Genomic DNA, 25,320 nt, shown 5'->3' with positions numbered 1-25,320 from the left:
TCTCTCATAAAAACAACAAACCACCCAGAGAGAAGAGCTCCAATTCAAGCTGTAGGTTTCAAAACATAATAAAAGGCTCCTTTCTAGCCTTAAAACGCCAAATGCTAACTACATTTGGTGCCTGTGTGTGGCTAATCTTCCCCTTGTTCCCAACTGCATACATTCAAAGCTGCTATGTCTTGATTCATTCCCACAAGTAGATTTAATCTAAATCAGAGTGGTGGAACACTTGAATCTGTGCATGCCAGCGACCCGCACTAGCACTGGTTCAATAGTCGCCAAGTGTCCAAACTGACCATGTGCATGCTAGAGCTCTTACTTGCGTCCAAACAGCTAATAACTCCTCTGTATGTTTGCTTATGGATCTGCAGGGCTGCACAGAGAGATTTGTTTCTAGTCCTGAAGAAGTTATGGATGTGATTGATGAAGGAAAAGCAAACCGACATGTGGCTGTAACGAGTAAGTCAAACCAAAAATGTGCATTCATTTCCTCAATTAAGTTTGTTACATTTCTAATTTTTAGAGAACTCAGTTATTCATTTGCCAGTTAGTTAATTCTGCCATCAGATGCTACCACTGATGCAGCTATTAGTAGGGGCTAATCAGAGGTCTTGTTTCACAGGTTCATTCGTGAGGAGCTCACACAGTCCAGTATTTTTTCTTTCTATTCTGGGATTTCTAGCCCTTTTTATCCCATTATGAAATCACAACTACATGCCCCAGACTTCAAAGAAAAATCGACAACTGCCTGAGCTAATGATGCATGGACCTGGGAAACTTGGGAGCTCTGTGTTATGTAGGCCGTGGACTGCTATTTTTGCATGCTGCTAGCCTTAATGGGCAATTTGTTTTGAGAGCTAAAAGAGATTGCCTTACTGGGCCATACATGTATCTTAGTTTTATAAAGACGATAAGATGTTTTGAACAGTTATGATGACATCTGTGGAGTTCTAGGTATTACATCACTGGTGCTCAAAATAACCTAGAATCACATTTAATGTATATCTTTTCATTTTTGGTTTTCTTGTTCTTCTAGAATACTTGCAGAGGTACAGTTAGTCACATTTAATTCCATTTAATTCCATTTTTTAATTGAAAGATTTATATAGCGTGCAATTGCCAAAAAGGCATCCTGGCGATGAAAATACTATATTTAGTTAGACCTATCTGACAACTCAGCTCACACCTTGAAAAGCCAAGTCTTGGGTTGCTTCCTGAATTCTAAGTAATTTGATTTTTGTCAATGGGGAAGTGTTCCAGACTGTCACCATTTAAAAGACAAATTCCCTTCCATCTTTAATGGAGTTACTAACCTTCAGTACATTTAGGAGATATGCCACAGAAAAGATCAATGTGATACACGTGCATACCATAGGAACAAAGACTGACTAAAAAGAGAACATTTGTCATAAAGAGCTTTAAAACCATTTGAAGAACCTTTAGGCAAAGCACACTTATGCATGGGGCACACAGTGTAAAGTTTGCAGATGGTCAGAAATAGAGGAATGGTGAGACAGTTTGAGTAGTAGGTGGGCTGCTGCATTCTGCACCAGTTATAAATGAGAAATGGTGCAATGTTGCAGTCCAAGATACAGTGCATCGGTGTAATTGTTTTGTGTGCCTATTAATGTTTGGAGAATTGGGTAGTGGGTCTTCTGTGGAAGAAAGGGAAATATTTTCCTTAAAACTTTAAGATGAAAAAAAGGAGGCAGCGATTTTTGCCACCTGTGCTTTAAATGATAGTTCAACATCCAATACCATGGCAGTGTTTTTCACTTTACTAGCCGAAGAGTGACAGTGACTATAGTGAGTGGCATTAAAATCCCAAGACCGGATTGTGGATAGGCCCCCCACTACCATAGCCTTGGTTTTTATAAAAATGTAATTTCAAGCTATTCTGTTCCAGTCTGCACTTGCCTTGAGACTAGATGGGAGTTAGGACGGGCCACAATAATTTACCCATGCAGTTCAAGGAGCAACTGCGTATAATCAGTGTAACAGGCAGTCTTTTATGTCCCTGAGACTGTAGGAGAACAGGAGGCAAGCTAACAAGCCTTTGGAGTCACTCTGGATTCAGATGGTACATTTCCAATTCTTCCTCAGCAGGGCAGAGATCAACAGGCAGCAGAATAACTCATTAAAGGAGAGAGCAGTCCTTCTCAGAACGCAATCCAGCAGAGTTGTGCTCCTTGTAGCACATAGGCCTTACGCCTGAAAAAGTTCTTCACAGCGCCAATTGTGTACTGATTTGGTAGGGTTGAGGACCCAATTCTTATACCCAAATGTGTCTTTGAAGTGGGAATGACTTTGAAGAAGGGTCTTTGAAGTGCATAGAGCTCCTTTCTTTCTCAGCACTGGCTCCAGACTATCAGTAGGGGGTAATCAGGCTTTGATGGGGACAAACACTCCCTATTCAAGTGTAAGGGTCAGCTTCCATCTACCCTTCCTGCTCAGGAACAGCAATCAGAATGAGGATTAATACAGATGAGTGTTCAGACACACCTTACATTCTTGTGTTTGAGGCTGTCTAGAGGGAATGCACAAAGATGTCACCCACTTCAGACATGTATTGGAAACAGTCTGCAGGCACACATAGATGTAAGAGCAGAGAAATGACCACTTTCTAAAAGTAACATCACAAAACAAAATAAAATGATGGAAGGAGTGTTGAAACATTTCAAACCCTCACCCCCAGCCACAAATCTGGGTTTAATCCATCGTTATTTTGGTTGCCACATCACCCCAGTTTGGCCCCAGCCATTTGCAAATCAGTCTTGACCCTGTTCCCCATGGGAACAGTCCAGCCCGAACTGCTAGGCCAGGTCCTCCCTGGACAGGAAACAAGCATCCTGGGACCGGTTTCAGGGTATCAGCCTTCATCAGCCAGGCTAGCTTGAAGGCTAAATCACACAAAAAAGGCTGAATGAGGAAATATAGGAAAATCTCTCTATTGCAGGATTGCTGTTTAAGTGTTAAAAAAATCAAATCTCTATGTGTTGTAAATGCCACTCATTGGAACATACAGACACAAGATGATGTTGCAGTGACGATGGTTTGTCAAAATATACCTATACATGCTGGAAGCAGTGCAAAACAGTTATTTAAGCCTACCACAAGAAAATCCTCGCACTAGGTCATCAGCAATGTATACAGTCTGGTCAAAGGCAGCACGTAGATAACAGCAGGAATAAAACGGCATACCATTGCAAGCATACAGCTTCTCCGAAATGGCTGAAGAAACAGCCCACAAAATGTGTGCAACAAACCAAGCTGGTCCCCACTCTAGTGTTCCTCTGCAAATAGTTTGATTGTCTTGAATTTATGCTCGGCGGATGCCACAGCACTAACATGGTGGCCTAAAGCAGGAAATTGCTGCTCCGATGAAGTCCGAAAATGGGGGACGGAAAAGTAGCCACCCTAGTATTTATAGTTATGCCGTCATAAAATGGTGTGTGCACACATGAGCACTCTGGTCTTTATTTTATCACACATGCAGCAGGAGCATCACAACCATCAGCCAATAAGCCATCAACTCAGACTGCAGCTGTACTCACGGTGCCTCCAAAAATAGATCCGTCTATTCATCTAATATGTGTACATAATCTCTGCCGGGTTGCTGAAAATGACACCACAATGGTCCGGTCATCCCGAGCACAATCTGGGACACAAAACAGATGAGGCAAGGTTTGCTGGGCAGCTCCAGTTATCAATAAGTAAAAAATACACTGTTCCAATGAGGCTGCCAAACTAGGAGACCAGTGGTCTCAGGAGCAAGAGCCCTCAAGCATCACAATGGATGACTAGCATCATCATCGGGAATTGCTCCTCACCAGGCCGGCACTGCAATGCCTGGCGGGCACCCTGGTAGGGGGGCTCTGAACCGTACTACTCTGATAGTGACTGGTAGGTTCAACTATACAGACCAAGATGCTTATAATTCAGCACCAGTACACAAAAGAGAGGGAAAAAGGATTAAAATTGGTTATTCATCACACAAGTACCATCATGATTTTAATCAGTTAAACGGGGATGAAGACCAAGGTTAAAAACAAAAATGGAAAGTCACAAATTGAGATGTAATGCACAATAACTTTAAAAAACGAATGAATTTCAGAGGACTCTAGATATTATAGGACCTCTGGGCTTGGGTCGACATGTTTCGCGTCTGGCGGTCCAAACGGATCCATTGACGCTTCATCAGGACCAAAAATAAACAAACATTTTTAAATCACCTCTTCATCAAAAAAGAAAACCTCACATTAGGGTAAATAACACCGGTCACTTACATTAAAGTAAACTGGTTAGAACAGGTCACCCATCCCCAAGTAGAGAACGGGTTCCTTGAGAAGCAAGTTTCAAGGACTCAAAATGACAGTATTAGTCACTGGTCCATTGTGGAGGACATACCCTCTGAAACCAGCTCCAGTTATCACCAACAATACTGTAGTAAAAACTAGAGAAATGATAAGTAATTTGCAGAATGAGTTTATTCTTGAGGTAGGGAGCAGCCCAGGAGGAACACGCAGGAACTCCTCCGCTCCTCAGATTCATCCAGCTATTACAGTTTCAACAAACATTGTACAACACAGAACCTAACGAGAAAGAGTATTCCAGCTCAGGCAACGTTGCAAAAGGTAGGATATAGCACAGATGTTGAAGTCTTTAAGGACTATTAGGACCTTGTGGATGACCGGGAGTTAAGGAAGGCAGTAAAGCACCACAATCTGGGGTTTAAATGGAATGAATATCATGGTGTCAATTTGATCAAGATAAGAGATGGAGACGGTGTAAAGATTATGGATCTTTATGTATGTGGCTTCTGAAGGGCAGATGGTAAGGCTGTATCTTTAAGATTAAGCCAGGTCTCTAAGAATGCGATGACGTATAGTTTGGTGTGAAAGGTAAATAATTAACATTAGAGGTGTCTTTTACTGCAAAGTTACAAAGTTAGTTTTGCTTACGTATGAGTATCACTTACATTATATGTTATGTTTGAAAAGAAGCTTGAAATTAATTTATCAGTGTGGTACATGCAACAGATTTGAAGAGCCGGGCTTTCACCTCTTTCTCAGTGAGTTTGGCACTGAAAGGCAACAAAGAAATGGGGCATCCATTACGAAATAGAAGAGTCTAAGGAGGTTTTCTTCAGAAGAATAATAGACTCCCATTTTCAATCGGAGGGAAAGATACCTACCTCAAATATGAGTTCACCAGTTTATAGAGACCTGGAAGTAGCCACCTTTTTTCGTAGAAAACATGCAGAATAAGTGTCATCTGGGAAGCTCAATATGAAATATTTTAAAATGTTCATAGTCTGCTCTACAATGATCAGTTGGAACTCAGCTTAAAGCTGAGCAGGCTCTCATTCTGCCATGTCAGAGGTGGAAGTCTACCAGGATTCCTTGGAGAAAAAAAACAAACACAGGTGGAACATCATCCTTAACTAACAATTGAAACTGAATCATATAAGGAATCCATTTGATGAAGATGACTTCAAATCAAGTTTTTTTTTCACCCGGGACTAACCGTAATCAAAGAATTCCCAGCTCTTTTAGGATAAACCATTAACAGTCGTTGATTAAGCCTAATGTTCTGTCCAAAAATGAGTATCCGGTTTGCCTTTCATGGACTGCAGGTGCACCTCCTAACAAAATGGTAATCTCAAGTATTCCCTAACCAGCACTGCAGTCATGCATGGTAATCATGGGAATCTCCTTATTCAAATCAAATCAAATCATTAACATTTATAAAGCGCGCTACTCACCCGTGCGGGTCTCAAGGCGCTAGGGGAAAAGGGGGGGTTATCGCTGCTCGAACAGCCAGGTCTTTAGGAGTCTCCGGAAAGAGGAGTGGTCCTGGGTGGTCCTGAGGCTGGTGGGGAGGGAGTTCCAGGTCTTGGCTGCCAGGAAGGAGAAAGATCTCCCACCCGCCGTGGAGCGGCGGATGCGAGGGACAGCAGCGAGTGCGAGGCCAGAGGAGCGGAGGAGGCGGGTGGGGACGTAGAAGCTGAAGCGTCTGTTGAGGTATTCCGGTCCCTTGTCGTGGAGGGCTTTGTGTGCGTGGGTGAGAAGTCGGAAGGTGATCCTTTTGCTGACTGGGAGCCAATGCAGGTGTCTCAGGTGTGCGGAGATGTGGCTGCTGCTGGGGTACGTCGAGGATGAGGCGGGCCGAGGCGTTTTGAATGCGTTGCAGGCGATTTTGGAGTTTGGCTGTGGTCCCGGCATAGAGGGTGTTGCCGTAGTCCAGGCGGCTCGTGACGAGGGCGTGGGTCACGGTTTTTCTGGTGTCGGCGGGGATCCAGCGGAAGATCATGCGGAGGGTGAGGAAGCAGGCGGAGGACACGGCGTTGACTTGCTTGGTCATGGTGAGAAGAGGGTCCAAGATGAAGCTGAGGTTGCGGGCGTGGTCTGTGGGGGTCGGTGCGGTGCCGAGGGCCGTGGGCCACCAGGAGTCGTCCCAGGCGGACGGAGTGTTGCAGAGGATGAGGACTTCCGTTTTTTCAGAGTTCAGCTTTAGGCGGCTGAGCCTCATCCAATCTGCGACGTCCTTCATACCCTCTTGTAGGTTGGTCTTTGGCGCTGGCGGGGTCCTTGGTGAGGGAGAGTATAAGTTGGGTGTCGTCGGCGTAGGAGGTGATGATGATGATGTCGTGCTTGCGTACGATGTTGGCGAGGGGGCTCATGTAGACATTGAAGAGTGTCGGGCTGAGTGATGAGCCTTGAGGTATGCCGCAGATGATCTCGGTGGGTTCTGAGCGAAACGGAGGGAGGTAAACTCTTTGGGAACGGTTTGCGAGGAAGGAGGCGATCCAGTCCAGGGCCTGGCCTTGGATCAGGGTGGAGCGGAGGCGGGTGATTAGGGTGCCGTGACAGACGGTGTCAAAGGCAGCCGAGAGGTCGAGAAGAATGAGGGCGACTGTTTCACCGTTGTCCATCAGGGTTCTGATGTCGTCTGTGACTGAGATGAGGGCGGTTTAAGTGCTGTGGTTGGTTCGGAATCCGGTTTGTGAGGGGTCGAGCAGGTTGTTGTCTTCCAGGAAGGTGGTCAGCTGTTTGTTGACGGTCTTCTCTATTACTTTGGCTGGGAAAGGCAGAAGAGAGATGGGGCGGAAGTTTTTCAGGTCGCTTGGGTCAGCCGTAGGTTTCTTTAGTAGGGCGTTGACTTCGGCGTGTTTCCAGCATTCGGGGAAGGTAGCAGAAGAAAAAGAAGAGTTGATGACGGTCTGGAGGTGCGGGGCGATGATGTTGTCGGCTTTGTTAAAGATGAAGTGCGGGCAGGGGTCCGAAGGGGCGCCGGAGCGGATAGAGTTCATGATGGATTTGGTTTCTTCCGTGTTGATGTGGGTCCAGTTGTTGAGGGTGATGGCCGGGGATGCGGGTTCGGTGGTGTTTGGTTGGGTCTGGTGTCCGAAGCTGTCGTGGAGGTCGCTGATCTTGCGATGGAAGAAAGTGGCGAGGGATTCGCACAAATCCTGTGATGGCGTTGGCGCTGGGGTTGGAGAACTCCTTGACGATGCTGAAGAGTTATCTGCTGTTGTGGCTGTTTTTGTCCAGTCTGTCGGTGAAAAAGTTCCTTTTGGCAGCACGGATCAGGTGGTGGTGTTCGCGGGTAGCGTTCTTGAGGGCGGTCATGTTGTCAGCGGTGTGGTCCTTGCGCCAGGCTTTCTCAAGGGCGCGACAAGTTTTCTTTGATTCTTTGAGGGTGTCAGAGAACCAGAGAGGTTTTTTGGTGTTGGTCTGTCGATGCGTGCGTTTGAGGGGAGCAAGGTTGTCTGCGCAGTTGGAGATCCAGATTGTGAGGTTGAGGGCTGCGTCGTTGGGGTCGGTGGTGAGGGTGGGTTGGTTGGCGGCGAGTGCGGAGAAGAGTTGCTCTTCAGGGATCTTGTTCCACTGTCGACGAGGGATGGGTTGAGTGCGGATGTGGCGGGTCTCGCGTCGGAATGTGAAGTGGACGCAGCTGTGGTCGGTCCAGTGTAGGGCAGAGGCGTGGCTGAAGAAGACGTGTTTGCTGGCGGAGAAGATAGGGTCGAGCGTGTGTCCGGCGATGTGGGTGGCGGTGTTCACCAGTTGTTTGAGGCCGAGGTTGTCGAGGTTGTCGAGCAGGGTGGTGGTGTTGGGGTCGTTGTTTTGTTCCAGATGGAAGTTGAGGTCGCCTAGGAGGACGTAGTCCGGTGAGGCGAGGGCGTGTGGGGAGATGAAGTCGGCGATGACGTCGCTGAAAGGGGCGCGTGGTCCGGGAGGACGGTAGACGAGGGATCCTCTCAGGGTGGTCCTCGGGTCGGTGCGAATCTGAAAATGCAGGTGTTCAGCGGCGAGAGGGGTGTCTTCGGTGGAGGTGGTGACGCTGATGGAGTCTTTGAAGACAATGGCGATACATCCTCCTGCTTGGTTGGTGCGGTCTTTCCTGGAGATCTTGTAGCCTTCGGGGATGGCGGTGGCGATGTCTGGAGCAGAGGAGGCGTTCATCCAGGTCTCCGTGATGAAGGCGACGTCCGGTGCTGTGGAGTCCAGGAGGTCCCAGAGTTCAACAGCGTGTTTGTGGACAGAGCGAGTGTTGACTAGGATGCACTTGAGGTGGTTGATGGCACGTGGGATTGTGGTCGTGGTAGTTGCGTGGTGGTAGTTCGCTATGTATACATGCAGTGGTAACTTCCTTTTATATTGCACATGCACAGTGTTGACACTGGGATTCTATCTTTGTCAAGTAGATTATTTGCATTCCTTTGAAAGTGAACCTTGGGATTCACAGTATGCATCTATGTCATAGGGTGATGGAAGCCTTTGGCCATATTCTTTCAAGTCGTGTTATAAAAGGATGAATGCTGCCGCATGATTCAGACATGTGGGGGTTTGGCAACTCCCACCACTACCTTGAAATTGGTATCTGGATTTTAGGTGGCTGTGGCGGAAGGAGGCTGAAATGTCTGTCGGCCATGGTCTGACAGACAGAATCTAGCCTAAAAATATTGGTTACTGCACATTAATTCTTAAAACTGCTGCTAGGTGGCCACAGAAGACCAAAAAAAGTGTTCAGTTAAACCCACTAGCCCTTGGCCCTGTTTTTAAAGACCATGGGGGTCATTACAACATTGGCGGTAAAAGCCGCTTACCGCCGTGCAGAAGACCGCCAATACACCGCTGCGGCCGCGGAATTCCGCCACAGCTATTATGACACACATCTCGGAATCCGCCGAAATACAGACACCCACACAAGTCCGCCACACCAAAGGTCAGTGATAAAGTGTCAAAAACAAATCCTCCACCGTCACGCCAACAGAAACACGCCCATGCTATCACGACCCACGAATCCACGCGGCGGTCTTTCAACCGCGGTATTCCATTGGCGGTACACACCGCTGCGCTCAAAATACACACACATCTCCAAAACACCGCCACATTGGACAATTCGAAATACACACACCTGATACACATACAAACACCACTCCCACACACCGAACACAATATAAAACAGACACCCACATCACCCACAAACCCCTACGACCAGAAATTTTGAGGAAGCCGAGAGACAGAGAGCACAGCAATTGAGAACCCCACCACACAGAGGCACACAACACCATCACCCATACAACAGTCCACGCACAATACACCACACACCACTACACAGCACAACACACATCAACACATACACCACCCCACACATCACCCACATCACCCCATGTCACGCCAAAGACACCCCAGGTTTTCCGAGGAGGAGCTCAGGGTGGAGGAAATCCTCCGGGTAGAGCCACAGCTATTTGGCTCACAGGTGCAGCACACCTCCATAGCCAGGAAGATGGAGCTATGGCGCAGAATCGTGGACAGGGTCAACGCTGTGGGACAGCATCCAAGAAATCGGGAGGACATCAGGAAGAGGTGGAACGACCTACGGGGGAAGGTGCGTTCTGTGGTCTCCAGGCACAACATTGCGGTACAGCAGACTGGCGGCGGACCCCCACCTCCTCCCCCACAACTAACAACATGGGAGGAGCAAGTCTTGACCATCATGCATCCAGAGGGCCTCGGAGGAGTCGGTGGAGGAATGGACACTGATAAGTCAAATCTTAACTATCATATCCCCCACCCTACCTGCATGCTATCACACACCCCCACCCTCACCCCCTCCCCTATCACTCCAACTCCTCACTAATGTACTAATAACACAAACCACCCATCCCAACACCAAGCCCTGCATGACACAACTAAGCATTGTCACCCATCACTAAAGCATGCTCACTGCACATACCCATAACAACCCCCTAACCATCATGACACAAACCCCCACACAGGAATGCTTGCACTGGGGTACACACACACTCACCCATTGCGCACCATGACACACACACACATGCAATAATCATGCTCTTATACCCCTGCAGGACCACTACGGAACGTCACCACACAGGAGGGTCCAGACATCTCCACTCCACCCACAGAAGAGGCCCACAGTGACGACAGCAGCTCTGGCCAACTGGATCCAGATGACCAGCCCGGACCATCGTGGGCCTCGGGACAGTCGGTTCCCCTCGCACAGGCACAGCACAACACTGACCTTCCACCCTCTGGTAATACCAGCACAGCACCCACCCAGCGGGCCCATCCCTCCCTACCAAGGACACGTCAATCAGCTGTGTGTCCACCACAACAGGGCACCCAGGATAACCCACCACCCCAACAACAACAGGGACCTGGGGGCAGTGGTAGTGGGCACATGGTCCAGGGGACGGAGGCACAGGAACACAGGGGAACTGGGAGGGCTGCTGTGCGACAGGGGGCGGACAGGCCAAGGGAACCCACCCTCCACGAGGCCCTCTCCTCCATCATGGGAGCATACCACCACTCCCAGGAGACGATGGCGACGGTCCTGGCCAAGTATCAGGAGACCCAGCGCATGCAGGAGGAGCAGTATTTGGGGTTCAGGGAGGAGCTCAGAACCATCAGCTCCACCCTGGGCACCATCGTAGGGGTGCTGAAGGACATACAAAAGACCATGAGGGACACTGTGGCACTCCAAGGGGCCCCTGACACTAGCATGGACGATGAACTGCCCACCACCTCCGCCGGCGCTAGTGGACAGGACGCCCCGCCACATGACCACCACACCAGCACCCCACCCCCTGCAGACGGAGAACCACCCCGCAAGCGGTCCCTGAGATCCAGGAACAGGACAGAGCAAGATGGCAAGACCCCCGCCAGGAAATGAGACCACCCTGATTATCCTCCCACTGTCCCACTTTGTTACCCTGTCCAGATTGGAATTGCCCCAGCTCCACTTCCTATGCCCATATGGGCAAAGCACCTGTGAGACGAATAGACTGGACTCTGCCATGGACATTCCTCCACAATCCCACATCACCATTTTACAACCCCCCTCCATTTTTGAGCACTTAAATAAACACCCTTGAAGCACAAAACAATCTGGAGTCAGTCTGTGATTTGGTAAATTTGTATTATCAATGACAGTGTCAAAATGCGTTTTCTATTGTAATGCCAACCTACCTATTTCACACATCACAAGTCCATGAAGGATGCAAGCAGATGACACATGTTGGTAACCACACCTGTGAAACCGTAATGGAAAGGTACAACTCAGTTACCAAATACTGCTACTAAATGACAGACAGGATAGAGGTAGAAGTGTGAAAGTGAATGTAATAGTGAAAAAAAAATTTCTCACCTGTGTGTCACTGGAAATATTGCTGTATGACTGACTCCCTGTTGTCTATGTCTTCTTCCTCAGCTTCCTCCTCATCACTGTCCACAGGCTCCACAGCTGCCACAACACCGCCATCTGGACCATCCTCCTGCAGAAAAGGCACCTGGCGTCGCAAAGCAAGATTGTGAAGCATCGATCAGGCGATGATGATCTGGCACACCTTCTTTGGTGAGTAGAATAGGGAACCACCTGTCATATGGAGGCACCTGAACCTGGCCTTCAGGAGGCCGAAGGTGCGTTCGATCACCCTCCTAGTCCGCCCATGGGCCTCATTGTAGTGTTCCTCTGCCCTGGTCCTGGGATTCCTCACTGGGGTCAATAGCCATGACAGGTTGGGGTAACCAGAGTCCCCTAATAGCCACAACCGGTGCCTCTGGAGTTGACCCATCACATACGGGATACTGCTATTCCACAGGATGTAGGCGTCATGCACTGAGCCAGGGAACATAGCATTTACCTGGGAGATGTACTGGTCTGCCAAACATACCATCTGTACATTCATAGAATGATAACTCTTCCGGTTCCTGTACACCTGTTCACTCCTGTGGGGGGGGGACCAGAGCTACATGGGTCCCATCAATATCACCTATGATGTTGGGGATATGTCCCAAGGCATAGAAGTCACCTTACGTGTTTCAGCAGGGCAGACAACACTCTGGACAATACGTTGGAAAACATAGGCTGGGACATCCCTGATGCCATGGCCACTGCTGTCTGAAAAGACCCACTTGCAAGGAAATGGAGCACTGATAGCACCTGCACTTGAGGGGGGATTCCTGTGGGATAGCGGATTGGTGAGATCAGGTCTGGCTCCAACTGGGTACACAGTTCCTGGATAGTGGCACGGTCAAACCTGTAGGTGATGATTAAATGTCGCTCCTCCATTGTCAACTGGTCCACCAGCGGTCGGTACACCGGAGGATTCCGCCATCTCCTCACATGTCCCAGCTGATGGTGCCTAGGAAGGACAACAGCGACCACAGAGTCAACAAATTCCCAGGTATGTACCCACAGCTACACAGAACACGACACCAAATACAAAACTCTTCCTGTATGTGTGTTGAGTGTAGGCCTACGTATGTGTGACACAGTAGTAAATGAAGCCATGTGGGCCCCTGAAATGGCGGCTGCCTGACCTCTAAACTGGAACAATGGGATGTGAGGTATCTGTGCTGGCGTTGTACACCGTCGCGGTAGGCGGTCGTAGACCGCGGCGCAATGCTGCATTGGTTAACATTGGACCCTATGGGTCCCAGGAGCCAATGATGAAGTGCGCCGGCGGCGATGAGACGCACCGCCGCGGACATGACCGCCATTTTCTATCTGGTAAGTCACTCGATACCTGATCTACGACAGGAGAGGACCTACACTGCAAGTGCTGCTGTGACCTCGGTCTGGAAGGGACAATGGCTGCTGCGTCTGGGGAAAGGGCCCCTGCCTTCACTGGTTAGGAGTTGGAGAAGCTTGTGGACGGGGTCCTCCCCCAGTACACGCTACTCTACAGTCCTCCAGACCAACAGGTAAGTACACAGGGAGCACGTTGTATGGGCTATGCCTGGGTGGAGAGGGCTGGATGTCAGTAGGAAGGGGGCAGAGGTCAGGGAACATGAAGGACTGTGAATGCATGTGCCACATGGCAAGGGTAGGGATGGGGGCCACCCACTTTGACGGTGCTGTTGTTAATGACTTCTCTTCTTCCCTGTACATGTCATGTAGGTCAGCGCCCACCGGAAGAAGGACATTTGGCGTGCCATCGCCAAGGACGTCCGGACCCTGGGGGTCCACCAGAGACGGGCCACCCACTGCCGGAAAAGATGGGAGGACATTCGCCGCTGGAGCAAGAAGACAGCGGAGGCTCAGCTGGGGATGGCCTCCCAACGTGGGAGGGGTGCCTGTCGAACCATGACCCCCCTGATGTTCCGGATCCTGGCGATGGCCTACCCTGAGTTAGATAGGCGCTTGAGGGCATCACAGCAGACACAAGGGGGTGAGTACACACTCATTCTGTGGACTTTGCGCGCAGTGGAGGGGTCTGGGTGGGGGAGGAGGGCTGTGGGTTTCCCTAGGCCAGGGCGAGTTCCGTAGGCTAGGCCCCTCCGTAATGCAGGCCATGTGGCACTCCACCCCACCTCTGTAGAGTGCCAAGTACAGGTATACATGCCGCTGTGTCATCTATGTGTGCAGATGACCACCATAGCCATGTAGGGCAGATCCCAAAAATTGCATCTGTAGAGGCCAAGAGCACGGCGTAGTGCAGGGGGCTGCTGTGTCTGTATTGTCCGCCAACGGTAGCGGTAAGCCATGCACTCAACCTGTTTTTCTTCTGTCGTCCCCCCCCTTTTTGTGCTCTCCCTGTTCTTGTGTGCATCAGCATCATCAGGCGGAGGTACAGTGGCACTGGAGCACGAGGGAGCTGCATCCCACATGGCCATGGAGGGCCACACCACAGACTCCGAATACACCAGTGGGACGGAGGGCGAGGGGAGCTTCACGTCGGTCACTGGATCACCAAACAGCGACACGGACTCGTCTGCCGATGGGAGCTCCCTTGTGGTGGCGGCACCATCTGTGCCCCCCACTTCTACAGGTACAGCCGCCACCCCCCCTACCAGCACCGCCCTCCCAGCAGCCCCTCAGCCTTCGCTCTGTGTCCGCTCACCCAGGAGGGTGGGCATCACCTTCGCCCCAGGCACCTCAGCCCCTGCCCCTGTCACCCCTGCTGCCCTCAGTGAGGAGGCCATTGACCTCCTCAGGTCACTCACTGTTGGGCAGTCTACCATCGTGAATGCCATCCAGGGTGTAGAAAGGGAGTTGCAACATGGTAATGCATTCCTGGAGGGCATTCATTCTGGTCAGGCTGCCCTTCATCGAACCCTGCAATCTCTGGCCTCAGCACTGATGGCAGCCATTGTCCCTGTGTCTAGCCTCCCCCCTCCAACTCCCTCCACCCGGACCCAGTCCCCTGTACCCCAGCCTATCCCAAGCACACCATCAGACAAGCATGCATACACCTCAACACACAAAAGTAGCTCAGGGAAACATAAGCACCACACAACCCACAGGCACTCAAACAAGCATCACCCACATACAGACACAACAACATCCACTGCCTCCACTGTGTCCCCCTCCTCGTCGTCTCCCTCCTCCCTCCTAGTGTCGTCTACACTCTCACCTGCATGCACTACATCTACAGGCACTAGGACTCGCACCAGAACACCCAGCACCACACCCCCCTCACCTGCACTCACCACCCCCACTACCATTTACACGTCCCCTGTGTCCACTCCCAGTGTGTCTGTGACGCCCCCTCCCAAAGTACACAAACGCGGGCACCCACACACCCAACATCCATCCACCTCACGACAGCCTCCATTACCTGCACCTGCACCCAAATCACCTAAAGTTAACCTCCTACAACCACCTCCTCTTCCTCCACTCCCAGACCCCCTCCAGCTACCCATCCCAGTCTTCCTCAGCAACGTTGACCTCTTTGCCACCACCTCCACCCCTCCAATTCATAGGTCCCGTAGTAGCACCTCAGCCAAAAAAAGTCCAGTACCAGTGGTGCGTGTTCAAGGTGTGTGGAGTGCACTGGCCACCAGGGCAGCCAGTGTGACACGGAGCCAAAGCACTGCCAGTCCACGCCCTGTAAAGCACCTAAAGTTGGAAAGTGGCCGACGGGACAGGGTGAAGACTCCTGGCGGCAAAACTGCTCACAAGGGTCCCAGGGGGGAGTGCCGAGTCAGCTGTGACTCCTCCAAAGGTGGTGAAGGGCCAGAAGAAGTCTGCACAGTCTGGGAAGAGCAGCACGGCAGACAAGGGCGCCATCCTCCCCGGCGGCCGGAACGCCACCGCCAGCACTGTTGTCACTGGTCCGGAGACCACCGCCAGAGTCAGTGCCCAGGAGGGCAGCACAATCGTCACTGGTCCGGAGACCACCGCCAGAGTCAGTGCCCAGGAGCTTGTATTTCCTTAGTAGATTTAATTTCTAAAGGTATATCAATAAATAAAGAAATCTGTGAGGCTCTCAGCATTGTTACCTCAAAGTTTGTTATGAAGTTGTGTGGTAATACTGAATACGCAGCTACTTATGTGACTATCATATGAAATATCTTTATTGATGTCATAACTACACTTTCACAATTAATTTATGAACATTCCTTTCTCAAATTTGCTTGAAAATGCACCATTTGCTCACTCACTCGCCACAGTGCACTCAGCAGCACCTTTTACACCTCATCACTTTCAAATGTCACCAGTCACCACTGTAAATACAGCAGCAAAATCATTACCCACTAGCTATTGTGATTTGTCGACTGGACACAGTGACACAGCAAGGAATAAACATTAAAAGGTAATAGGCCACCCTAAGAGGCACTGTACGTCTAACTGAGAGCAACCAACCATAAAGTAAATATTAGACAGCAAAATGCTGTCGTCCTCCTCAGCAGCAATACTGGACTTGCGCCATCGATCTAAAAACAAACAATATTTCATTCAGTCGACAGATCCCTTTTCTGCACAGCACTGAAATTGCCATTTTGGGTAACACAAACGAAACAAGGCACATTGAATAGTGAAAGCGGGTATATGCATGTCAGATGCGCTCTGGCTGTTGGACTATCTCAGCCCACCTGTTACGTCATATTGTAGACACAGTAAAAGGACAACTTTGAGTACAACTCACACTGAAATATTGTAAAAGAACACAATGGAAATGGTTTTGGGGGGTGGGGGGTACTCTCCAAAACCGAGATAATTACTTATTTTAAAAAATCAGCCTGTGTGTCCTACCCAGGGTCAGTTCTTGCACCGCTTGCAAGCTCGTCACAGAGCCCATGCTAACCGAGGGTGTGTGTGTGTGGGGGGGACAGGGGGAACAGGGTTGCAGGATATTGCCATTACCTACTGGACAAAGAAAACTGAGCCGCCAAAACCTGCAGCATCTATGTCTGACAGCATATTGAGTTTGTGCCTGGGCACACGCTGCAGAGATGTGCGGGTATGCATTTGAAAATAATAAAAGCAGCACTTTTGAGGGGGGATTCCTGTGGGATAGCGGATTGGTGAGATCAGGTCTGGCTCCAACTGGGTACACAGTTTCTGGATAGTGGCACGGTCAAACCTGTAGGTGATGATTAAATGTCGCTCCTCCATTGTCAACTGGTCCACCAGCGGTCGGTACACCGGAGGATTCCGCCATCTCCTCACATGTCCCAGCTGACGGTGCCTAGGAAGGACAACAGCGACCACAGAGTCAACAAATTCCCAGGTATGTACCCACAGCTACACAGAACACGACACCAAATACAAAACTCTTCCTGTATGTGTGTTGAGTGTAGGCCTACGTATGTGTGATACAGTAGTAAATGAAGCCATGTGGGCCCCTGAAATGGTGGCTGCCTGACCTCTAAACTGGAACAATGGGATGTGAGGTATCTGTGCTGGCGTTGTACACCGTCGCGGTAGGCGGTCGTAGACCGCGGCGCAATGCTGCATTGGTTAACATTGGACCCTATGGGTCCCAGGAGCCAATGATGAAGTGCGCCGGCGGCGATGAGACGCACCGCCGCGGACGTGACCGCCATTTTCTATCTGGTAAGTCACTCGATACCTGATCTACGACAGGAGAGGACCTACACTGCAAGTGCTGCTGTGACCTCGGTCTGGAAGGGACAATGGCTGCTGCGTCTGGGGAAAGGGCCCCTGCCTTCACTGGTTAGGAGTTGGAGAAGCTTGTGGACGGGGTCCTCCCCCAGTACACGCTACTCTACAGTCCTCCAGACCAACAGGTAAGTACACAGGGAGCACGTTGTATGGGCTATGCCTGGGTGGAGAGGGCTGGATGTCAGTAGGAAGGGGGCAGAGGTCAGGGAACATGAAGGACTGTGAATGCATGTGCCACATGGCAAGGGTAGGGATGGGGGCCACCCACTTTGACGGTGCTGTTGTTAATGACTTCTCTTCTTCCCTGTACATGTCATGTAGGTCAGCGCCCACCGGAAGGAGGACATTTGGCGTGCCATCGCCAAGGACGTCCGGACCCTGCGGGTCCACCAGAGACGGGGCACCCACTGCCAGAAAAGATGGGAGGACATTCGCCGCTGGAGCAAGAAGACAGCGGAGGCTCAGCTGGGGATGGCCTCCCAACGTGGGAGGGGTGCCTGTCGAACCATGACCCCCCTGATGTTCCGGATCCTGGCGATGGCCTACCCTGAGTTAGATAGGCGCTTGAGGGCATCACAGCAGACACAAGGGGGTGAGTACACACTCATTCTGTGGACTTTGTGCGCAGTGGAGGGGTCTGGGTGGGGGAGGAGGGCTGTGGGTTTCCCTAGGCCAGGGCGAGTTCCGTAGGCTAGGCCCCTCCGTAATGCAGGCCATGTGGCACTCCACCCCACCTCTGTAGAGTGCCAAGTACAGGTATACATGCCGCTGTGTCATCTATGTGTGCAGATGACCACCATAGCCATGTAGGGCAGATCCCAAGAATTGCATCTGTAGAGGCCAAGAGCACGGCGTAGTGCAGGGGGCTGCTGTGTCTGTATTGTCCGCCAACGGTAGCGGTAAGCCATGCACTCAACCTGTTTTTCTTCTGTCGTCCCCCCCCTTTTTGTGCTCTCCCTGTTCTTGTGTGCATCAGCATCATCAGGCGGAGGTACAGTGGCACTGGAGCACGAGGGAGCTGCATCCCACATGGCCATGGAGGGCCACACCACAGACTCCGAATACACCAGTGGGACGGAGGGCGAGGGGAGCTTCATGTCGGTCACTGGATCACCAAACAGCGACACGGACTCGTCTGCCGATGGGAGCTCCCTTGTGGTGGCGGCACCATCTGTGCCCCCCACTTCTACAGGTACAGACGCCACCCCCCCTACCAGCACCGGCCTCCCAGCAGCCCCTCAGCCTTCGCTCCGTGTCCGCTCACCCAGGAGGGTGGGCATCACCTTCGCCCCAGGCCCCTCAGCCCCTGCCCCTCTCACCCCTGCTGCCCTCAGTGAGGAGGCCATTGACCTCCTCAGGTCACTCACTGTTGGGCAGTCTACCATCGTGAATGCCATCCAGGGTGTAGAAAGGGAGTTGCAACATGGTAATGCATTCCTGGAGGGCATTCATTCTGGTCAGGCTGCCCTTCATCGAACCCTGCAATCTCTGGCCTCAGCACTGATGGCAGCCATTGTCCCTGTGTCTAGCCTCCCCCCTCCAACTCCCTCCACCCGGACCCAGTCCCCTGTACCCCAGCCTATCCCAAGCACACCATCAGACAAGAATGCATACACCTCAACACACAAAAGTAGCTCAGGCAAACATAAGCACCACACAACCCACAGGCACTCAAACAAGCATCACCCACATACAGACACAACAACATCCACTGCCTCCACGGTGTCCCCCTCCTCGTCGTCTCCCTCCTCCCTCCTAGTGTCGTCTACACTCTCACCTGCATGCACTACATCTACAGGCACTAGGACTCGCACCAGAACACCCAGCACCACACCCCCCTCACCTGCACTCACCACCCCCACTACCATTTACACGTCCCCTGTGTCCACTCCCAGTGTGTCTGTGACGCCCCCTCCCAAAGTACACAAACGCGGGCACCCACACACCCAACATCCATCCACCTCACGACAGCCTCCATTACCTGCACCTGCACCCAAATCACCTAAAGTTAACCTCCTACAACCACCTCCTCTTCCTCCACTCCCAGACCCCCTCCAGCTACCCATCCCAGTCTTCCTCAGCAACGTTGACCTCTTTGCCACCACCCCCACCCCTCCAATTCATAGGTCCCGTAGTAGCACCTCAGCCAAAAAAAGTCCAGTACCAGTGGTGCGTGTTCAAGGTGTGTGGAGTGCACTGGCCACCAGGGCAGCCAGTGTGACACGGAGCCAAAGCACTGCCAGTCCACGACCTGTAAAGCACCTAAAGTTGGAAAGTGGCCGACAGGACAGGGTGAAGACTTCTGGCGGCAAAACTGCTCACAAGGGTCCCAGGGGGGAGTGCCGAGTCAGCTGTGACTCCTCCAAAGGTGGTGAAGGGCCAGAAGAAGTCTGCACAGTCTGGGAAGAGCAGCACGGCAGACAAGGGCGCCATCCTCCCCGGCGGCCGGAACGCCACCGCCAGCACTGTTGTCACTGGTCCAGAGACCACCGCCAGAGTCAGTGCCCAGGAGGGCAGCACAATCGTCACTGGTCCGGAGACCACCGCCAGAGTCAGTGCCCAGGAGGGCAGCACGGTCCGGAGACCACCGCCAGAGTCAGTGCCCAGGAGGGCAGCACTGTCATCACTGGTCCGGAGACCACCGCCAGAGTCATTGCCCAGGAGGGCAGGACAATCGTCACTGGTCCGGAGACCACCGCCAGAGTCATTGCCCAGGAGGGCAGCACTGTCGTCACTGGTCCGGAGACCACCCCCAGAGTCATTGCCCAGGAGGGCAGCACAATCGTCACTGGTCCGGAGAGCACCGCCAGCGTCAGTGCCCTGGCGGGCCCCGCCAGCCACAGTCCCGCTGGGCAATGAGGGACCGTCATGCCACACACCAATGCACAGGTCATAAACTGCAAAGTAAAGCACCGCTGAACAGGTCAGAAACTACAAAGTCAAGCACCACTGAACAGGGCACAGACCGCCATGGCAAAGCACCGCTGAACAGGGAAAAGACCGCCATGGTGAAGACCGCTGAACAGGGCAAAGCACCGCTGAACAGGTCAGAAACTGCAAAGTCAAGCACCGCTGAACAGGGCACAGACCGCCATGGCAAAGCACCGCTGAACAGGGAAAAGACCGCCAAATCAAGCATCGTTAGCCCATGTGCAGCTGGGACAGTGAAGGAACAGGAACTGTCACGGGGAGCCTGATGCAGTCTGGGCACCAGTCCCCCTCCAGAACCAGTGGAGACTGTTATCCACTTGAGAGACTGTGGCTTTTCACTCCCCAGGATTGTACAGTGGGCAACCCACCCACTGTAGAGACTTGAGAGACTGTGGCTTTGCACTCCCAGGATGGAACAGTGGGCAACTTACCCACTGTAGAGACTTGAGAGACTGTGGCTTTGCACTCCCCAGGATGGAACAGTGGGCAACCCACCCACTGTAGAGACTTGAGAGACTGTGGCTTTGCACTCCCCAGGATACATCAATGGGCATGGAGCCCCGTCGTGGATCTGGCGTGGTGCTGTAATCCGGCTGAGGTGCCCCCCCCCCCCTTCCCTTCCCCCTGAGGTGCCTGTTGTATTTCTATCTGATGCCCCTGCAGTGTTCTCTCCGTTTGTGGACAGGTATCTAGTGTGGGCCTCGCCCATGCATTTTGGGCCCAGTGGTGCACAGACATTGATATGTGCATACCTGCACTACTAATCGTAATGTATCAATTCTGGAATGTGTATAAATATATCTGTATATATTAGCTTACTGTATTTTGATACATTACAAAGTATGAACTGATTTCCTTTTGTCTTTGCATTCTTCCGGGGGGGTTGGGGGTTGTTACTGTGCTGTTTGGGCATGCATTGGTGTGTGTGTTGTAGTGGGTGAGGGTGGGGTTGGGGGTGGGGGTGTTGCGTGTGTGTCCCCCTGACTTTTGCCTCCCCCCTTCCCTATGTCATAGGTGCAGTACTCACCGTTGTCTTCGGCGCCTACGTAGATGGTGATCGTAGAGGAGCAGAAAGACAAGCGCAGGGAGTATTTGTAATTCGGGCTCCATGGTGGCCTCCTTCCTCGTGGAGTGTGTTCAGGTGAGCGTTTTCCCATTGCAAAAGCTGTTTCCGCCGTATTTTTATCCACGGTGAATCCGCCCCGGAAAAGGTGGCGGATTGGCGGGTTGTGATACTGTGGGTGGTACTTTGTCTCCCGCCTGTCTGTTGGCGGTGAGCGCTGCCCTGCTTGTCTGTACCGCCGTGGCGGTCGGAGTGTTAAAGTGGCTGTCTATGTTGGCGGTTTCCGCCACGGTCATAATTCCCTTTTTTTTTCGCCGCCCTGTTTGCGGTATTACCGCAGCTTTAACACCGTCTGCCAGGGTTGTAATGACCACCCATGTGTCTCACTTGGATTGTAAAATATTTCATAAAATATATTTTAATTGATAACTTAAAACATTAATCTAACTTTAGCCAATTTAAAATGATGTTTCAAGACATCATATATGTATATAAAGTGTTATGACTGTTTCTAGACTTATTTGCAGCATGCTTATGAAATACCACCTTTTTATCTAGCCTTATGAATGAGGCCCTCATAATCGGGGCCAAGTGGGGCAGCAAAAACCGCCTAGGCAAATTGTGCAAGCCCAGCCCCCATACTGCATGTGAGCGAGTGTTTTACTGTGGTATTGGTAGGGTAGGGGCCAGTTTCACTGCTAGTGGGTAATGATTTTGCTGCTGTATTTACAGTGGTGACTGGTGACATTTGAAAGTGATGAGGTGTAAAAGGTGCTGCTGAGTGCACTGTGGCGAGTGAGTGAGCAAATGGTGCATTTTCAAGCAAATTTGAGAAAGGAATGTTCATAAATTAATTGTGAAAGTGTAGTTATGACATCAATAAAGATATTTCATATGATAGTCGCATAGGTAGCTGCGTATTCAGTATTACCACACAACTTCATAACAAACTTTGAGGTAACAATGCTGAGTACCTCACAGATTTCTTTATTTATTGATATACCTTTAGAAATTAAATCTACTAAGGAAATACAAGCTATTGTGATTTGTCGACTGGACACAGTGACACAGCAAGGAATAAACATTAAAAGGTAATAGGCCACCCTAAGAGGCACTGTACGTCTAACTGAGAGCAACCAACCATAAAGTAAATATTAGACAGCAAAATGCTGTCGTCCTCCTCAGCAGCAATACTGGACTTGCGCCATCGATCTAAAAACAAACAATATTTCATTCAGTCGACAGATCCCTTTTCTGCACAGCACTGAAATTGCCATTTTGGGTAACACAAACGAAACAAGGCACATTGAATAGTGAAAGCGGGTATATGCATGTCAGATGCGCTCTGGCTGTTGGACTATCTCAGCCCACCTGTTACGTCATATTGTAGACACAGTAAAAGGACAACTTTGAGTACAACTCACACTGAAATATTGTAAAAGAACACAATGGAAATGGTTTTGGGGGGTGGGGGGTACTCTCCAAAACCGAGATAATTACTTATTTTAAAAAATCAGCCTGTGTGTCCTACCCAGGGTCAGTTCTTGCACCGCTTGCAAGCTCGTCACAGAGCCCATGCTAACCGAGGGTGTGTGTGTGTGGGGGGGACAGGGGGAACAGGGTTGCAGGATATTGCCATTACCTACTGGACAAAGAAAACTGAGCCGCCAAAACCTGCAGCATCTATGTCTGACAGCATACTGAGTTTGTGCCTGGGCACACGCTGCAGAGATGTGCGGGTGTGCATTTGAAAATAATAAAATCAGCACCTTTGTGCTCAGCCCAATGACATCCGTTAGTGCACGGAGAGAACATCAGAACTTATGGGTAAATGTGCCACGCTTGCGGGATATTTAACAGAGTGTCATTAATGGGGCATTTCTCCAGGAAGCTACTGGTATAATCTCTGCTGCCTTTGAATGAATGAATGAATGAATGAACGAATGAATGTTTCCATTCTCTGGAAACTAATCTTCGAATTCTAGACATCATGAGGCGATTCGGATGACCTGTGTGGGAATAGGACAGGCTCTGAGCATTGCAAGTCTCCCTCATTTATGCTCGCCTCACCAGTACACTGCCATTTTCACATTATTCACTCGTGGTGTTTCGGATTCCGCATGAGCAGATAATGTGTGCACATTACTTATTACAGAAACCATACGGTTTTCTGGAAGCTGCATCTCTGTGTGTACAATCTGCGGTCTTCCGCGGCATCTGTGGTCAGAAGTGTTAAGAGCCTGTGGATAGAGGAAGTGCGGCTATGCATCCCTACTTCCTGCTGCACGCATTGCTTTACATTCAAGTTGCCTTAGGGGCATGCCTCTCATTTTCTTTGCTCCCTGTAATTAATAATTTATCTAAATACATACATATAATTTGTGTTTAGGAGAAAGGCTTAATGGTCATCCCAGGACTCAAACACTTCACCCCCGATCATCACTCTTTGGTTTTACATGACTATCAATGTTTGAGCTGTCTTTCCCCACAGAGACGCACTTTTAATGGCACCAAAGCAGCTTCCACACACAAGGCCACATTAATGTAAGATTCCCTAGTAAACTGCCAATAAAGAGTTAGTACGGCGTCTGACAAACAGACATGACATTCAGGCTTCCATAAATAGATCCATCCGAAGGGGATAATCGATAATCTGCGGTTAAACTGAGTTCCGAAGATCCGACATTTCACTGCACCTTCTCCCTAGTTTTACCAAAGAATTCCGATTTTTGAAGCTCATAAGTGACTCCAGTTAACTAAACTAAAAATGTAAACATACACACCATCCGGTCCTGCTCTCAGCCCTGAACACGATGAGTTTATCTTAGGGTCCACTTCAGTCCTGCATGCATGCGTGCCACAATAAAGGTATCGATGACCTCACCTCAGGCCCCGTCCCACACCCCTGACTTCAGCAGGGCAAGGATTGGCTGAGTCAGGGGCTGCCAATGCTCATTTGGGGTCTTGAGGGCTGTGGCAACAATCCCCTGGGCTCCTACATTGCAGATCCTGGCGAGGGTTCAAGTGCATATGTCGAGGTGGTCTGAGCAAGGCACCCACCTAAACGAACATGCGCACATCTGCCAATTAACAAGCAGACTGGGAGTGGAGACTCCCCTCCTCACCTCTTGTATCTTCTTTGCCCGGGTCATGCTGCACACTGCGGAAGAAACTTTGTTACTAAAGATTTTTAATACGGCCAACAACAGAGCCCCCTGTATATAAACTGCTGCTGTGTATTTGTTGCTGTGTCCCTATGTATGTTATACATGTAGAGCAGGAAATACAGAATACATTTTCTCAATTTGTACCTGGTGTTGAAATGTTCATGGTTACTGTAGCCTGAAAAACGTAAACGTCTAAGAAAATAATTTCATTTACATCCCGGAAGCCCTGTACTTGTAAATCTAATCGAGTTCTTCATTAAAATAATTGTTTCCTTTTCGTAATGCGAAAATGTCTGGAATGCTAACACTTCAGTCCTAAATCAATTCTGGTTGAAAACAATGAACAGAATCTAGAATAACATGCTATTGGTTTCAAATGTGCTTTACTTACAAAGCCTGTTATGCTAAAACAGCATTGTTCTATCATAGATATGAATGAACACAGCTCAAGGAGTCACAGCATATTTTTGATAAACATAAAGCAGGAGAACGTGGAAACCGAAAAGAAACTCTGTGGAAAGCTTTACCTGGTTGATTTAGCAGGAAGTGAAAAGGTAATCTGGCAGAATTGTTTTCATTACGTTGAGTTTTTTCTTTTACTTTTGGAATATTTGTTATACTATACTTTTGACTGCCTTAATCTAAGGGGGCCGGGAGGACCCCTCCACATTAGTATGGTGGAGTATTGCTTGTGCAACTGCAATTATCTAAAGTATTCTCCTTTAGCGCCTAATGTGTAGTTCACCAAAGCAGATTTTTATAAGAACATTTTGATTCAGA

At 50.2% G+C, this 25,320-nt stretch overlaps 1 protein-coding gene across 1 annotated transcript in view; it reads left to right on the top strand.

Moving 5' to 3' along the window:
- KIF5C (kinesin family member 5C) overlaps window positions 1–25,320 on the top strand; it is a 448,921-nt gene that overhangs the window by 233,624 nt on the left and 189,977 nt on the right. The window contains exons 7-8 of the mRNA XM_069225223.1: window positions 372–459; window positions 24,970–25,094. Coding sequence (XP_069081324.1) covers window positions 372–459; window positions 24,970–25,094 — 213 coding nt within the window. The remainder of the gene's footprint in view (window positions 1–371; window positions 460–24,969; window positions 25,095–25,320) is intronic.

The sequence above is a fragment of the Pleurodeles waltl genome, chromosome 3_1, assembly GCF_031143425.1.
Source record: "Pleurodeles waltl isolate 20211129_DDA chromosome 3_1, aPleWal1.hap1.20221129, whole genome shotgun sequence".
NCBI classification, from domain to species: Eukaryota; Metazoa; Chordata; class Amphibia; order Caudata; family Salamandridae; genus Pleurodeles; species Pleurodeles waltl.
Note: the sequence above shows the minus strand (reverse complement) of the source record. Positions and strands in the feature narration are given on the sequence as shown.